Source organism: Osmerus eperlanus, chromosome 16 (genome assembly GCF_963692335.1).
Source record: "Osmerus eperlanus chromosome 16, fOsmEpe2.1, whole genome shotgun sequence".
Lineage (NCBI taxonomy): Eukaryota > Metazoa > Chordata > Actinopteri > Osmeriformes > Osmeridae > Osmerus > Osmerus eperlanus.
The window spans coordinates 4,013,290-4,029,629 of NC_085033.1; the positions used below are offsets into that span (position 1 = coordinate 4,013,290).

At 46.3% G+C, this 16,340-nt stretch overlaps 1 protein-coding gene across 1 annotated transcript; it reads right to left on the reverse strand.

Moving 5' to 3' along the window:
- Positions 1-59: 59 nt before the first annotated feature.
- myo7bb (myosin VIIBb) lies at positions 60-14,850 on the reverse strand. Its single transcript, XM_062481728.1, has 48 exons — positions 14,821-14,850; positions 14,564-14,593; positions 14,255-14,356; positions 13,988-14,140; positions 13,543-13,727; positions 13,262-13,383; positions 13,037-13,179; positions 12,721-12,834; positions 12,443-12,596; positions 12,236-12,312; positions 12,020-12,139; positions 11,753-11,895; positions 11,443-11,653; positions 11,217-11,352; positions 10,877-11,043; positions 10,563-10,703; positions 10,264-10,422; positions 10,005-10,097; positions 9,694-9,788; positions 9,472-9,556; positions 9,049-9,267; positions 8,733-8,942; positions 8,316-8,627; positions 8,022-8,180; positions 7,832-7,906; positions 7,373-7,497; positions 7,128-7,254; positions 6,825-6,944; positions 6,506-6,679; positions 6,151-6,378; positions 5,873-6,040; positions 5,368-5,485; positions 5,079-5,205; positions 4,683-4,849; positions 4,348-4,529; positions 4,134-4,240; positions 3,881-4,021; positions 3,603-3,764; positions 2,548-2,703; positions 2,267-2,372; positions 2,048-2,161; positions 1,843-1,930; positions 1,626-1,732; positions 1,284-1,469; positions 1,077-1,193; positions 869-952; positions 651-770; positions 60-529 (listed from the first exon to the last, which is right to left on the reverse strand). Exons 2-48 carry the CDS (start codon positions 14,573-14,575, stop codon positions 428-430), a joined length of 6,513 nt encoding a protein of 2,170 aa, XP_062337712.1. The 5' UTR covers positions 14,576-14,593; positions 14,821-14,850; the 3' UTR covers positions 60-427.
- Between the last annotated feature and the right edge of the window lie 1,490 nt (positions 14,851-16,340).

Consider the following 16,340-nt stretch of genomic DNA (forward strand, 5'->3'; position numbering starts at 1 on the left):
AATCACTGGATACCTTATTTGTTCAGTGTCTTCCATTTTGGTTTATATGAAGTCAGAGTCATCAGCTATTTACAAAATATTTTATTTGAGAGTTTTGTAAATTCTACATACTTGTTTCTATAAATACAATATGCGATGTAATTTTTTTAATAATGATAAAAATCAACAAAATAGTAACATTATAAAAATAACAATTTAATAATGATCTATTAAAGGCATCTACACATATTTGAGATAATCCACATACCAAACTAAATTTTTTGACAAGGACGTCTATAAAACATATCCATGGCAGGTCTATTTCACCAAATGAATTACGTTTTGTTTTCCCTTTTTAGCAATGTCACAGTGCAAACATCATATGACAGTAATTCATATGAACGTAAAAGCAAGTAATGCAATGTAAAGGGTAACTGCTAAAAGGATGTCAATACTGTGCTTTGAACAGCTGGTTCCTGGGCTGCACAGCCTTCCTCTGACTCTCATACATGTTGAAATAAGAAGTTAAGAGGTCGTCCATTTTGTAACCCTTAAAGAAAAACAAGAGACAAACAAATGGATGACAGGGTGTCTTGATTTCAACATCATGCTGGTTAATGTGAAGATTCTTGTTGAGGGTGAACTACGAGGACGATTGGCCATCCACTCACCAGTGACGTCTCACAGAGAATGGTGTTTCCTCTCACCAGGTTACCGACCGTCATGTGGAAGAAGGTGCTGCCGCTGGACCAGTTGGTTATGCGGTTGAAAGGATATAAGACCAGCAACTCCTGAGATTTACACAAAGAAAAACATCTGGTCACATCATGTTGGAACTAACCTGGGACTCATGTAGTTGATTTATCAGCTAAGGGAAATTAAGCTTCACCTTGGTTTTGGGGTTTATGAAGTTGACACCTTGCTTGCTGATAGCTATCACCACAATGCTGGGGTAACTTGGCTCGGATGTTTGCTGTGAAGCAAGACAATGAGTTATCAGATGGAACGTCCTCCGGAATTAAAGACAGACATATAACATTGGATCTTCTGTAACCGAATGCCCTGACCTAGCTGTCTCTTAGTCTGGCCTCACCCACCTTCACTTCGAAGAAAACACAACCAAAGGTTGGCCAGCTGGAGATGATTCGAAGGAAGGCCAGCTTGGCCTCGTCCGTGGTGATCCCAGCCTGCTTGTTATAGGACGACACGATGTGCTGCAGGGGAGAACAGGACAGAAAGCTGGGTTCAGAATGAGGCCCGGGAGCAAGCTCCGGAACACTTTTGGGATGGTCGAAGTACTAAACCTTCTTCCACTCCTCGGGGGACATGGACTTCAGCTGGTCAGCTGGAACCAGCTCCTTCAGCATCCTGGGGATCATCACAAACTGAGACTTGTCTATGTCCACTTTGATCCTGAACAGCAGCCCAGCCAGGCTGATCATGTCCTCCTTGGTGCACTTGTGGTAGCCTCGCAGGTACTTGGGCAACTCCTGAGGGCAGGAGAAACAACAGTGTGAATGTGGTGGGAGCTTCCCAGGTTTGTGACTCGTGACGTTTTAAGATGTAGGATTTTGTGAGGTGAATCTTTGAAAGAGAAGCCGTTGCTCATAGATCGAGGTAAGGCTAGCCAGATAAGTGGGACTCACTTGTGGGAAGTGGAAGTTGAGGTCGGCTATCAGGTCCCTTCCTGGGATGACGTTGAACCATAGTTTCCTCATGAAGATAACTAGATAAGGTGCTGTGGCTACAGTTCCTGTCAATCCATGTAAAGGCAAAAACTTTAAAAACCATGACACGTGAAACCATGATGGTGGGGGAGTTTGTATTGAATTACTGACTATCTATTTAGTGATTGTACATTACCCTCTTTGGATTTCTTCACTTTCTTCGGTTGCTCAGTGGTCGGTCTCAAACTGTCAAAGAAGTACTGTTGCTCGATCAAGCCCACGACCTAAATTCACCACAAAGTCAACCACAACATACGTTCACATACCTAACCAGGACAAATGCTATACAATAGCATATATTTAAGGACACAGTACTTTGTCAAGGCTTTCATCTCCCCCACCTTGTTTGTTGTCTTCATGAAGAGACCGTAACCGTCTGAAGAGCTTAGTTTCAGGCGGCTGGCGATGGTTCGACAGAGGTCTCGAATCCTCGTGGTGGACTCCACTTCAAACAGCTAAATGTTTACAGATGTGTTACACCGACGCTTAAACACCTTTACCCTGGAACTCTTATGTTGTAAGAAGATGATAAAAGGTGGTTGTTTTAAGGCAAACTTTACCTCGGTTGTATCATTGGGGAAATGTACTTTATGGAAGATCTGGCTGCTGTTCTGCTGGATGGCGTCAACCTCCACCTGATGTGGGGGAAGCTTCCTGGGCTCCATCCTACAACAAAGACAGTCAGATCTCAAACATAGCTTTGTCATTCCTGAAATCTGCGTTTCATTTTTGCCACAGGAAGATACAGTTATCCATAGCAATTTAAGAGAACATATTGGAGCCCAGGCTGGTTGGTAGCCAGTTGACATTCTTTGTCTAGGGTCCACAGTGGTGTTCTCACCTGAGCATGGCCTGCAGTCTCTGCAGACATTCTGCAGCCAGGGGTTCTCTTGGGCGGGACTCCAGGAACAGCTGGGTGTATTTCAGCAGGGTCTGGCTGGGGGGGAACAGACCTGTACACAGCCAGATTAGCTGCCAGCCATAGTCTGTACTCAACCTGTGAGAGGAGGGAGGAGAGAGAGTACCATATGAGAGAGAGAGAGAGATAGAGAGAGTACCATATGAGAGAGAGAGAGAGTACCATATGAGAGAGAGAGAGAGAGAGAGAGAGAGAGAGAGAGAGAGAGAGAGAGGGAGAGAGAGAGAGAGAGAGCAGACTTCATCACTTGGGACCCTTCACAACTCCTGTCAGCCCACATCAGCTAGCCATTATAGGAGCACCTCTGGCCAAATAGAGAATGTTCAAAAACCCTTTCATTCCCACTGCGACATTCATATCAAACAAGGCCAGATAGACTGTCACTACTTTTTAATGCAGCTCTGCACACCTGCTCTTAGTTATTTAAGGACTTTTTGTGTTTTAATGTAATTTGATTTGTGGTTCTATGACCCTAATCTGTCATGGGTGTATGTTTTCTGTCATGGGTGTATGTGTCGGTTTTCTCAGTTAGGTCAGCCCGGGAATGGAACCATCTCCCACAGAACATTAGAGAATCAACCTCATTCAACTGCTTTAAAATAAATCTCAAAAAATGTGATCATTATTTTTGTTTACCACTTGTTTGTATATCCATTGTTCTTTCCCTTCTACCCATGGTTAAGGACTACGTGAGCTTGTGTATTGGGATTTTATGTTCGATATCTTTTCACTAAATGTCTTTGTATAGCCTTTTATCACTCTGGCAGGGGGACTGCCAATGGAAACTAGCCTTTTGGCTATAATTGGGTGCATTTACATTTTAATGTTCATGAATGTACACTGTCCCTCTTGATCAAATAAATACATTGATTGATTGATTGATGTTGTATACTGTTTGTGAGCCAAGTGCAAGACCATTTTCTATCTTGAAGTTCTGGAAATTTGAATTTAAAAGAAGAACAGCCATAACATGGTACCTGCTACTGTTGTTGGTCATCTGCCTCATGATCTGACAGTAGATCTCATCTTGTAGTTCCACATATTGTGTGGCCGGCCCAAAGATCAGGTCGGTGAGCTCGATGGCGCTGCGTACGTGTTTGTTGGGGTAGTCTCCCATGTACTTCAGGATAGGTGAGCTTGTCGTTAAGGACAACAGTAAAACAGTTGCTACTGTACATTGTTTGGTACATGCTCTATAAGAAGAAGACAGGAGTAAAAACATGAACCGTTCTGTCGATGAAGGATATCGATGAAGGCTGTGCAGGCCATGTGACTGAGGTCGGAGTTGCCTTCCAGGCTCTTCAGAAGAGGCTGTCTGAGGGTCTCTCTGGAGTTGGCCCACAACTTTTCCTTCCTTCTGACCTGACCTGGCCGACCCACCTCCTTACCTGGCTGCCTGTCAAACATCCACACAAGATGCATAAGAACTGTGTAGATGGTTGGGATGAACGCATTAGGGTTGGAAAGAACGGCCTCTCGGTGATACAAAAGATGGCAGTTCGAACTACCTGAAGTACTCAAAGGAGAATTCCTTCAGTGAGATGGGCGCCACTGCCTCTTCTCTCTCCAGAATGTTCTTAGTCTTCTTCTGGTCTTGATTTAGATTTAACCGATTCTGGGGATTCAGTTAAGAAGAAGCACTTTGTCAGAAACCTCACCAGAGTGCGCTATTGCTCTATCAAAGTCCACAAGTCGGGAACCGTTGCGTGCCAGTCTGCCTACCAGGGTGTCCTCGCTGGGCTTGGAGAGAGTTGGCAGCACCTGGATGGCATCGGTGGCGATGGCCCCGGTGTTGGCCGTGAACTCATTGGTGGCCTTGATCCAGCCGCGCTCAGGGGAGTACTCACCATCCTTCACTATGACCAGCAGGTCCCCTCGCTTGCAGCTCAGGAAGGTGGGGTCGTCTGCGAATGAGGAGGAACCCCGTGAGAATGGACTCTCATTAGACTCCTGGAAGCCTGAGCGTGGCGTGTGATCTTAGGTTGATTCACATCACCCCGACGGCATGATCGAAAGCGACTTGCAGGCGTGCGAGGTGAGGTGAGAGGGGGTCCTACCCAGTCTGTTGATATCCTGCAGGGCTACTGCGTACACAGAGCGCTCCTTTAGACCCTCCAGGTACACCTGGATCAGCTCGGCCATCTCCCCCGCCAGGGCACATCTCAGGAGATAGAGCCCCTGCATTGTGTCCAGACTCAAAGACTGACTTCCAGTAATACCGTCACTGGGGAACACACAGAGCAATGGGTTTATTGTTGTACTCACAGTATACTGAATATAGTCGTGTACGGTTGGCTTTTTGGAGGGTATAGCTCAGTGGTTGAGCATATTGAGAGGTCTCAGGTTCCCCCCTGTAATGTACGGCGCTTTGGATAAAACTGTCTGCTAAATAAATACATAATAAGAATAAAAATGGGTGGGTGGCAAAGGCTAAACCAAACTGCCGTATGTACCTTGTTATGTTGGCAGCAGTCACTTCAGGGTAGGTCAGCTCTAAGAGCTGCTTGTTTTTGTCGTCCTGGAATGAGACTCCCTTCCAGTTGATGGCCACGATAAAGGCGCTCTTGGGTAATGATGGTCCTGTGATTGAACAGAGAGCCAAGAACCCAATTCAGGTACAATCAGACAATCCAGAACAACGACTTGTTTGAACCTGACATCTGGCCAGGGAGCATTTGATGTATGCTGAAAAAAACAACCTCTGTGCAAACATGTCTGGAGCGAAAGCCCTGGAAGACTCACCTGAGATCATCGTGACTTCATAGAACTTGGAGAAGTAGATAGGCCACTTCTGACGGGCACTGTCGACAACGTCAGCCCTAGCTCTCTCTTTTCTCTCCTTTCCCTTTACATATGAACCCTGTCAAAGACATTGATAGTTTTAGAGAAATTTGTTTGTCATATGCACAGTGTAACAAAGGTCATTCTGGGCAATGACATTCTTACGACAAGGCAAGGTAACATCCAAGTACAATGCGTGAAAATATAAAAACGCAAATACTGGCAAAAAAAAAGCCAAACGACAAAAAACAGCACCAGCAAAAAAAATTGCCAAAGTACAATGGCAAATATTTTTACAGAACACAACAACAGCACTAGCAGTGGACATTCCACCAGCAGCAGGACACCACATGTTGCATGAGGAGCCAGGGTCAGTGCAACCGTCCTATCATCATCCTCAAATGGAATCGTCCTCTCATAGTTGGCAGAGGACGACATCAGTGGGCTAGATGGGCGAGGGTGGTACCTGCAAGTGAGCAGCGTTAATCATCTGAATCCACTTGGTCTGTGACTTGGTTTCTATCAGGGTGATGGGGATGCAGTCCTCCACCACCGTCCTGGCATTCTCAATGCTGTTTTCAGACCCAAATTGTGCGTAGTAGTGCATCGCAGCCAGCTGGACAAAATCGTCTTCCTGAATGTAAAAAAAAAACAGATGTCATATCCTGTAGGAGCAGCGTGCAACAACTATGGTGCTCTGCTATAGTCTGATACACCATCCCTCCCCACAGCAGGGTTACTGACCTTCTCAGAGCTGTACTTTTTCGACTTGAGGCCCCTGATGACCTGTTGGTAGATGATGTCGGTGCTGACGGGGTCCCACATGCTGTCGTGCCAGGGCGTGAACAGCTCCTTCTGGAAGAACAGCTTCCACAGGGTCGGCTGGCCCTCGTCGCCCTTCCTCCTCACTTCGTGCTCGCACTGAGAGATGGCGTCCATCACGTGCTTCCCGTCGCTGCCCAGGGACCACAGCTGGGGACCGCCACGGGAAAACAGAAGGACGTCATACTCTAGTCATCCCCAGAGCCGGTCTGCGTGAACTTACATTAGCTCAGGAAAGTGTTAAAGTGACGGCTTGGTGGCATCTGATCTCCTTCACCTTGTCATAGATGTCGATGTAGATGGAGAACCCGTAGGTGTCTTTCAGGTTGATCTTCTTGGCTACTTGCTGGCACAGCTCTGCAGACGTGCAGGCCGAGTCCACAGTCAGGCTGATGGTGGATCCGTCCATCAGGGACACAGACATCGGAACGGACAACTTGGTCTTGGCTGCCTTTTCACAGGAAGACAAACACATTTTCACAAATGCTTTTCACAACTGGCAAAAAGCCTGCGGTATGCCGTATGAGGGACTGCATCTGATTTCAATCCGGCTTTGTTCTGGAACTCGGATTTCCCCCTTTTCCAGTGTGTCTCACCTGTAGCTCTATATAGCAGGGAGGTTCTTTTCTCTCCCCATTGGCCACGACGCGTCGCAGGCGTTCCGCGCAGTACGGCCCGTAGCTCTTGTGTCCACAGCGGATGAAGGCCTCCAAATACTGCACCGTAGACCATAATAGACAGTCAATGATTAACAAGGACAAATAAACGACCAGATTACAAAAAAGACAGTGATGATGCGTGCATTGTTTCAGGGCCACATAAACGTTATATAAATAGTTGTCTTGGCAGAGGAATACAACCAGCTTTAGTTCCCTGTTGTACACAGATGAGGGTGGTACCTTCAACAGGTGCTCGGTAGGGGGGAAGACTCCCAGACAGATGGACATCAAGATCCAGCCTCGGAGACAGCTACGCTGGTTCTTGTTTTTTACCAGCTGCTTGCAGATCTGACTGTAGATCTCATCCCTGCCAAGGACAGAATAGACTCAACAGTTATTGGCTGGCAGTAGATTCCTCAATTCTTTTATGTATATTCACTGATCGTTGTTTCAGTACAGCAGGAATGTTGTGGACTTCTTGTTACCTGATATTTGGTCTGGAAATGGCGTATCCAACGATCACGTGCAGTTGCTCCAAGGATGACATTGGTCGATCTAGAGTGGGTCCTTCACCAACCATAATGTCGCTTCCATCCACCTCGATTTCTGACTGGTGAGGAGACAGTTACACAATTTGCATGTGAACACAGGATGGGTATAGCCCAGTGGAGGATCCTTTGACTACAGATCAAGAGGTTTCAAGTTCCGCCTGTAAGTCGATGTGGATGTAAGCGTCTGCCGTGTTTCTCAACCCTGGTCCTGGGGGACACCATGTCCAGCATGCTTTAGATGTTTCCCATTCAAATGAATAGGTCATTATCAGGCTTCTGTAGTGCTTGATGACAACCTATTCATTTGAATCAGGTGTTTTGGAAACACAGTACCAAAGGAAGACATTACTTGATGAATATTGCATTTGATTTGATGTGGAAGAAACGCCTCACCTCTTCAACAATAGTGGACTGTTTCCTGTTCAATATTGCTGCTTCGGATTTCCTCCTGTTCTTTCTCAGCACTTTCTGTTGGGACAAGAAGAGTGTATCTCGCTGGTAGAACGCAGGTTTGGTTGGTGAAAAAAACTAAAATGAGATAGTCCTTCAAAGAAATGGTTTATACAGATAAACGAGTCAGTACCTGGTCCAGTCCCACCAGGTTGCTGAGCCTCCTTCCCTGCCTTAGTGCATACTGAGGGAAGGGGTTGGTCACGGTGCTGAGGCGCTCCTGGCTGAGTGTTTTAGGCTCTGGGAGGTCGCCCATGAACCTCAAGATGATCCACCACACCGTGAGACAGGCCTGGGGGATAGAGGGAGTGGGCGGAAGGGATGGATGGAAAATAGAAGGGGAAGTTTGGTCAGGAAAATAAAATGGGGAAAATAAGGCTTGGGGGGATGTGAAAGGAGAGAAGGGGGGTGAGCGTGCTGTGCTCACCAGGGCGTCTCCCTCGTCCTCGTGGTGGAGCAGGGGCTGCCGGAGCCGCTGGGTGATGTGGCTGTTGCTGGCTGAACCCTGGAAGTGCATGGCACTGAACTTGAAGAAGGAATATTCGTCATCCTCATTGTCGTCTTCTTCATGATCCAAATCGTAGTCCTCTACGGGCAGTTTCGGAGGGCCGGGGTCGGTTGCTGTGTCTGGCTCTGGGGCCTCCGCGATGGTCACCAAGGGCACTGTCTTCTCCGGCGTGGTCTCCTTCTTCTCCGGCGTGGTCTCCTTCTTGTCCTCCTCCTCCTCTTTGTTCTCCTCCTTCTAAAGAAGAAAGAAAGAAAAAGAAAAATGATAGAAAGAGAAGTGAGACTCAAACAATTATCAATGCATCCTGCATCTTTTCCGTGGTGGTTCTAGGCTCACCTCAACCACGTCTGAAGAAATACACTCCTGTTTGTCCTGGGCAACAACCATGGGTAGGAACTCAAACATGTCGTTCAGTATCTCCTGTTCATCCATAGGCTCAGGGCTGCTAAACGCCTGCTGGGATTGGCTGAGAACCTCCTCAAGCCTTCTCTGCAGCTCCAGGGCTTCCAGCTCCTGAGCCTGGCGCTCCTGGGCGGAGAGGAAGGCCTGACACACAACACAGAACAAATCTTACTGCAGAGGCACGGACAGACAACTTGGCTTGTTCATTTCCATTCTTTCGGAAGAACGTCTCTTCTTCCCAAAAACTCACGTCGGTCCGGATCTTGTTGGCCCTCTTCCTGGCTAGCATGCCTCTGGCGTGGGCCTGTAGGAGCGTCACAGCTTGCCGCTGGCGTTTGAAGCTCTTCCTGGCCAGGTAGCCTCGCACCCCAGCCTGCATGGAGACAGCGGCCTCCTGCTTCTTCTGGAACTCCAACTGGGCCTTCCGCCCGCGGATCCTGGATATCAGGCGCTCAAAGCCACGTAGAATCTGAACACAGGCGCGCCCAAGTGAGACCAGATAGGAAAAGCAGATTAGCGAATAGAACCCCAACTCAAAGTGTGACGGGTCTAATCCTTGCATTACCAAGGACTTGTGTGTTGTGAATTCTTTGAAAAGGAAGATTTGAACATGATTTTTTAAATTCATTTTTTCTTGGACGTGCCATTGGGAGTCCAAAGTGACCTGTGTTACCTTTCGGTAGATTTTCCGCACTCTGAAGGCTCTCCAGTACGTCTGTACAACCAGAGCTGCTCTTCTCTTGTTCACAAAGCTCTTTCTACAAGAGGAGTCAACACACATGGGATTCATTCCTACTCCAACATCTACTATACATTCATACATGCATACACTTTGATGACAGCTGGATTCAGCTAACCTAATTTTGTCAGTGTCTCCACTACCCCTATCACCTACCTGTCCCTGTGGCCCAACATGACCCTCTGGATGATGAGGGCCTTCCTGTTGAACTCTCGCTCTCTCTCCTGCTCCAGGAAAGAGTCGTGGGCATCCTGTGGAGAAACAGGAGAGAGGTTTATTAAAAGGCTACCCACCTGACATATGCACATGTTGCTGACTCATGCACTCTGACAATTTACTCAACATTGACTCAACATTCATTATTTTGAGTTTGGATTTGTGTTTGAGATTGAGGACACAAACTTCATTTCTTAGGAGTATGTGACTGTTGGGGATGTTCTAGACAGGTAGGAGTAGAAACACTGCACCTTTAGGAAGATTTTGGTCCTGCCAGTCCTCCATCCGTCATCTCCAGTGATGACAGCCCTGCAGATGGCATCACAGCAGGCTGCCGCTGTCTCCTGGGGGACGGAGGAAGGAAGCAACAGGGACTGGTTACCACCAGGAATACCACAACATACAATAAAATAGCGATGGTTATGGCGGGAATTGTAGGGATGACGTTCATCGTCATCATTTCGCCGTCGTTTGTCATAATGTGTGTTTAAGTTGGGCCACGTGTCTCACAGTTTTGGGGTCACAGACAGCGGTGTTCAGGAGCACCCTGTAGCGCTGCAGGAAGTCCTTGAAGGAGTGGCGGATGGGAAATCCCAGTTTGCGGATCCTGATGGTGTCCATCATGCCAGAGTAACGCAGCTGACGCATGCACAGCTCCCGGTCAAAGCTCTGAGGCACACAGAGTCGCTGGTAAACTTGAGCCAGCAGTACTGTGATGGCAATGGCGGTTAAATTCAGCCCTAGTAATAATAACAGCAACCACAGTAAGAGCATTTAGCAGAGCGTGCGTATTCCCCGTATTTCCTGACCTTGGATTGTTTGTCGTTGTTGGGTTTGAAGCAGCGGATGAAGAAGGGCTGGCAGACGGACAGGGCCTTCATGAGGGCGTCGAGGGACAGGCGGAACTTGCCGCTCAGCGTGGTCACCTGTTTCCTGCCGTCGCTTTGGGCCTGCAGGGGCAGATGAGAGATAAACCACGGTTAGGGGACCAAAGCAGGACCAAAACCTGAACTGATCAGCAACCGCACACTGAAAAATTGACAAGCATCACTCATTTATGAATAGACTCATTGGAGAGTTGACATGGCACATTGTATGTTCTAAGAGCCGTGACATTCCTCACCCTCAGAGAGCTCCTGGGAGTTAGGATGACCTTGTGGTTGTTGGAGCTCTTGGCTCCATTTGTATTGAGCTCAGTCTCAAAGATCATTCGAAGGAGCTTGTTGGTGGATGTGTTTATAAGCTTGATGATGTCAGAGCTGACAGCATCTCTGTTCTTTTCCAAGAAGCCTACAGGGAAATAACAAACCAGGAAACTGGTTATGGTGGCTCAGCTCCTATTAAACTGGTCTATACTGGATCACACTGTATGAATTACACACTCACTCAGGCGTTGCCTGAAATGTGACAATCCATGTTATTGATCTAGTTGAGGAACGTGAACCCTGACGTTTCCTGGGTACCTTTGGAGTTGTAGTAAACGACCCCAGCAAAATGGCTGATCCCAAACTCGACATCATGAGCACTTTTGGAGGAGAGGTAGACGTTGCTTTTCCCATGGACTGTGTTCATCTTGTTCAGCATGGTAGCGTCGGTCCCCTGTGAAGAAACGCTCAACGCTATCAATGACCTGACCCATACTGACAGACACAGAGAAACCTGGCCCATGATTCTAGGTGATCAGCGTACCTTGGGAAAGTGGCTCTCCTCGTCGATCAGGGAGAGCAAATTCAGAGATTTCCCTGCCAGCAGGTCCAGAGTGTGCTGGTTGTCACTGAATGAGATGCTCTTCCAGACAATGTCCTCCTTGTAATACTCCTCTTGCTCTTCTTTGAACAAGTGACTCACAAAGAATTGCTGCAGCTGCTCATTGGCAAAGTTAATGCACAGCTGCTCAAAGCTGTCAAGAAAGAGAATGAAGTGAGACAGGAAAGAGGTTAGTTGACATATTGGGCTTAGAATTTTGCAAGAAATCGAGTGAAACAGTTGAATTGCAAACCTGTTTGAGTCAAAATTCTCAAAGCCAAAGATATCAAGTAGGCCAATGGATTGGCGGACATATTTTGGACCACTGATTGGGATCTTGTGGATAGTATTGTTGATTTTCCCAACAATCCATATGAACAGCTTGCCATAAATTGCCTACAGAAATGATGACACACTTTTTGAATATCACTTGGTACAAGGATTTCTTTCCAGAGCTTGATTTGAGTGTTCCCCTTTCTATACGCTTTACACACTGATGGTCAATTCTGAGCCCTGTTACCTTGACAAAGGCGTCCCTGCAATCAGAGGCCTGTTCAGAGCTGAGGGGTTTGGACACCCGTTCCCTATTGGTCAAGAAAGAGCGATGGGTCAGACTCACTCCCAGAGCTGTACTCTGCACCTGGAGAGACAAGACAGGGAACAGACACACAGTATCAACACACTGTAAGCAACATTTAAAGTTGTACTGTATAGCGTCGACATGACAGATGCCAACCTCTAGTAAATCGGCTGCGATGGTAAAGTTCTCTGATGTCCTTATATCACTGCTTTCCATGTTGTTCAAGTAGGTGGCTGGTTAGAGGAAAAAAAGGACACAAGGCTCATTCAAACATCTCCCTTTGACATGATACTCAATGAAACCCAGCGTCATCACATTCATTATTCCCACGCAAGCCACAGGGCCATCCAGAGAGAGAGCCACCTTCGAAGTTAACGTTGCCCAGGTGGAGGAGGGCTGCCAGGAGCTTGAGGACCTCCCAGCACTGGCTCTCTGTAAAGGTGAGGATCTTCAGAGCAGAGCGCATACGGGCATAGTCTTTGGCGTCGTCACGCCCCTCACAAACAATACAGTCACCCTACAGAAGAGGTATTAAAGGTTACTATCGACGTCGTAGATATCATAGGGTATGTGATTGCTGTCTTCAGGTAAAACTTGTGGGATGGTCATTTATAGTGTTTGGTGAGTAGTTGATGAAATACCTTTGTGAGGAAATTGAAATCTGTGGCGTCGCCTAAAGACAGCATCTTCTTCTGCTCTGCTGACATCCCAGCCAACATGCAGTAAAATACGTGATAGTTTCGCTCTTCCGAAGCCTGAGGAAGTTGACAATCAAGAGCTACAAATGTCCAGCCATTCCAGGAAAACACAAATGTTCCTACTTTCCTGAACCACACGTTTACAGGATATTGTTTACACAGCTGAGCAATTATTTGCATAAAGCAATATGCCTAATGATTGTCTAATGATCTAAACTGTATGAAAGATAATAAAAATAAAGAGGTCACTAATATTTACCTGATGGCAGACACGAGACGTCTCCAGCAGGTACTCCTCCATGCGGGCTCCTTCAATCACCCCGTCTTTGTTGAAGAAGATCTCAACGTACTTCCCAAAGCGGCTCGAGTTGTCATTGCGAATTGTTTTGGCATTTCCAAATGCTGAGGAAACCAAAAATATTTCTCTGACTATTGGCTTTTTACACAAAGACATGTGTGGAAGACTTTGGTAAATCGTCAGTACCTTCCAATATGGGGTTGGCCTCCAGTATTTGCTGCTCGATCCATGAGTGCTGTCCACTCACTGCAGCCAGGAACTGGAGCATCAGCTTGGTGCTCTCTGTCTTCCCCGCCCCTGACTCCCCACTGAGAGAGAGAGACAAGGAGAGAAAGCGAGAGAACAAGAGAGAAAGCGAGAGAAAAAGAGACAAGAAGAGACCTGTGTTCACCTGTGTGTACCTGGAGACATCCCTCCTCCGGGACAGTGAACAAATGAAACTCTCTCCGTGCTGCTTTGGACCCTACCTGACGATGCAGCACTGGTCGCGTTTGTAGCGGCGCATGTTGAAGTAGCAGGTGTCGGCGATGGCGAACACGTGGGGGGGCAGCTCGCCAAGCCTGCGGCCGTGGTACAGCCTCACCTGCTCAGCCGTGTACAGCGGCAGCTCCTGATACGGGTTCACCGCCACCAGAACCGAGCCTGTGTAGGTCTACCGAAAACACATCAAAGATAACAAATACTACATAAACGAACGTATAAACCAATTCTTCCCATGTACATTTGATCTATGGGTACATTTTTGTCAATGACATGATCTTTTACATGGTACGGTTAAACTCTAGTGTACCCCTGTGATGAAACACACTGTCCAAAGCCCATGTAAAATATGTTCAATGTAAGTACAAGTATTGTTTATAAGGAAGCAAAGGGATTGTCACTGTGGAGATATGAGTGTAGAAGTGGACTCACGTAGATGATGCTCTGCCTGTGGCGGACCATCAGGTTCCTGAGGAGGCCGGCCTCGTTGAGGTCCCCCAGACGAATCATGTCCTCCACCCCCTCCACAGACGTGGGGTGCATGACCCTGACGGCGGCCTCCCCCCCCTGGGGCACTCTGTGCTCCTGGAGGAACAGAGAAACACTGACATGACACATGGTTCAGCACCACAAACCAGACTGAGGGACCATACGGAAGAGAACACCCTGTTTGGAGTTATATAATCAAACCGTGGTCACCTTTCCCTCATCGTCGACTAGCACCTGTTGGCCAGTTTTGGTCACCTTGACCCTGGCTCCGATGGTCACCCCAATACTGGACTCCAGCCAGACCCACTCTCCCTTGAAAGAAGAAGAACTGATGGTCAGGGGGAAACTTGATTTAAAGTAAACTTTATACAAATTGTTTCTCAAATTATTTCCTTATTACTGTCAGAAGTATATGTAACTTCCTGGTGAAGAATAGTATTCAGACAATGATAAAGATAGCTGAAAACATTTCAATCTGGTTAATTAATAAAGACATGATAAGGATATTATGAATCCTACCTTTTTCAGCATTGCCAAATTTCAATTCTCCTATTCGTTGGTCATGCAATTTGAGAACAGGTATTAGTTAACAAATGAATATGTCACTGTGTGAACAATGAAACTTTTAGTCACAATGTAGTCAAACTACAGTTCATGTTCATGACATCTTATTCCTAGAGGACTATTCCTCAACTACCAACAACCCCATTCCCTATATTACCACTATAAACAAAAGCATCAACATTCAAGGAAACCAGTTGGAAAGCTTATTTTACCTTCTAAATTATTTGCTGACGTCCTTCATTGAAAACTCCGTCCCTGAGCTGTAGTGGACTCTTGAAAACTCACTTGAACAGTAGGCTCCAACCAGGAAACAGATCAAACTTCAGACACCTTTTTTATGACACTTTGACTTTGATCTGTTGAACTAGCCCATCTCCAACGACCAGTGGCAGATCCACTCCTTGTCAATATCTGTTACTGGCTCGTTCCATGGTATTTGTGTCAGGGCGTCTTCTCTTACAATCATATTTGTGAAACATCCAATACTGTTAGGTTACATATTTGGTCAGAGGAACAATTAGCTACCACTGTGTGTGGAATCCCTCAAAGATAAGGAGACATTGGCAAGTGAACATTATGAACTGTGCCACAAAATACAACAAAAAAACAATGTTTTTGTTAATCATTTTTGATAATTGTGTCTTAACTTCAGATACTGAAATACATGTTAGGTGACTCAAAAATTATGTTATGAGTAAAGCTCTGTTATAAAACGATGGGCCTGGCCTTTGGACCCGAGGGTTGAAATCAGTTTTCCAATTACATAATCCAGTAATAAAGCCGTAAATACAGATACAGTTTGGGAACTTATTACTGAGATGGGTCCACTGTCTCCGTCAAGACAACAATATAATGTCAAACAGGAGAATTCCTTCGTGTCTACAAGTGATTGTTTCCAGGGACAACATACTTTGGAGTGTATAAAGGGCATGCAGTGTAAACTATAAGCTGCTGTTTAGCTGTTTGATGAGAGATTCCAGATATACGACTTGCGTGTGGTGGTTTGTTCCGATAAGGGGATTGTAAATGAATTTTAATTTCCTTGATGTTGCACAGGGAAACAATGTCAAACGTCCAATGACGTGTAGGAACAACAGCGAATACATTCTACCTAATACTCTAAATCTTAATGAAGTAATACACTTTTCCAGTATTCCAGTGTGTTCACCATGTGTAATCAAAGAAAACCTGTATTTAAACCATGGGCTGATATAGTTCCCAGTGATATGGACCCTTTGTCATTAACAAGAGGCGATTACAATCATCTTCGTCACTATTCAGCTGATAAACAGGCGATATGATGGAGCCAGACTGGGTGGATTCAACATAGGAGGGACCATGATATGTACAGTCACCCATATCTTGTAATAGCTCCTTGAATGACTTCTCGCATGACTATGACCATCGGGCTGACATGGCAGCGACGTCCATATAAAGTGGGAGGAAGTTGCCAGTAGATTGTAATCGAACCTCTTAAATGATCACGGCTGGGACTCGTGGCTAGAAAGCTGGTCTTAAAAGGGTGTGGCCGAGGAAGAGGCCAGCAAGGTTGGATCAATTTAACTGCACACACACACACACAACTCATCTCAATCCTTGCTATAATAAATGAGACTGAGGTGATAAGGTTTGTTTTTTTGTTTCGTCATGGTTACACATATATCACTGTCATATTGCCATCCTTGTTGCCTAACCTATGTAAAACATCCAAGCATTATCCAAATCACAATTT